A 1,152-nucleotide genomic window follows, 5' to 3' on the forward strand; every position below is an offset into this window, starting at 1 on the left:
TCGGGTACGGTCTGCCGGTGTCCCGTCGGGGACTCCGCCGGCCTGATTACGTAGACCGAGGATTGCAAGCGCCTTCACCATGGTGCTTGCGTCCGGTCGGCCTGAGCTTCCAACCGCTCCAAGCCGAAATTCCACTGTACGCCATCGGGCCGCTCCGGCCCTACACGACCTCCGAGAGTTGTGAGGCGACAACGTTCATGGGGCCCAGTGAGTCCGAGAGCTTTCGCCACGTCCTTCCGGATGAAGGAGATTGCGGCCCCGGTGTCCAGCAGGCAATTCACCACCACGTGGTTTCCGTTTGGCCCATAAGCGTAAGCACGGGCGGTCTGGAGTCCTTTCCCGGAGGTGCTTCGCACGACCAAAAGACCCTGGTGGGTGCGGTCAGACTCTGAAGATCCTGTCGATTCCCTCGTCGAGAGCGGATGAAGGAGCCGATGATGCGCCTGGCGACATCCGTCCACGCCACAGGGTCGACCTCCTCGGCATCCTTTCGCCATATGCCCGGTCTCCAGACATCGAAAGCAGACTTCCTTGGTTCGCGCCATGTCTTTCCTCCTGGACAGGTCCGCCTTCAGGAACTTCTCACACTCTTCCGCCTTATGCTCCCCACCACAGAACGGGCAGCCCTTGGCGGCGACCACTGCTAACGCCGCCGCAGTTGATCTGATGCGATCCCCATATCTCTGTTCAGGACGCGACGGTTTCGACGGGGGCGTCCGTTGTTCCGACTTCGCTGCAGGTGGTTTCGCTTCTTCTCCATTCGACTTGGCGAGCAGATTCGCCTGCCACTGAGCGAATTCCAAAAACTTCTGCAGGTTGTCCTCTTCTTCGGCTGCATCCGGTCCGATGTTGGTGTCCCAGGCCCTTATCAATGCCGGGGGAAATTTGTCCAGCAACATCGGCATCAGGACCTCGCTTGCGGGGAGACGGCCGGCGAATGGATCTCTATCCAGAGCAGTGAGACGACGCAGATGTTTAGTCACTTCGTCCACCAGGGACTGGATGCCCCGCGCCGACATCTCGCGGCACGCTGGCTCCCTCCATAGGGCAGCCCAAATGCTCGCGTATCACTTGTCTCGGTCGACCGAAACGCTTCTTCAAAATGTCCACGGCCTGGGGGTAATTCACTGGAGTGAGCGGGATGCCTTCATG

At 60.1% G+C, this 1,152-nt stretch overlaps 1 protein-coding gene across 1 annotated transcript; it reads left to right on the forward strand.

The window, feature by feature from the left end:
- The first annotated feature begins 79 nt into the window (after positions 1 to 79).
- On the forward strand, positions 80 to 667 carry Tsp_14605 (conserved hypothetical protein). The gene is made up of 2 exons (XM_003368525.1): positions 80 to 180; positions 250 to 667. The coding sequence occupies exons 1-2, from the start codon at positions 80 to 82 to the stop codon at positions 665 to 667; spliced, it is 519 nt and encodes a 172-aa protein (XP_003368573.1).
- The last annotated feature ends 485 nt before the right edge of the window (positions 668 to 1,152 follow it).

The sequence above is a fragment of the Trichinella spiralis genome, assembly GCF_000181795.1.
Source record: "Trichinella spiralis strain ISS 195 chromosome Unknown Scfld2330, whole genome shotgun sequence".
In the NCBI taxonomy this organism is placed as follows: domain Eukaryota; kingdom Metazoa; phylum Nematoda; class Enoplea; order Trichinellida; family Trichinellidae; genus Trichinella; species Trichinella spiralis.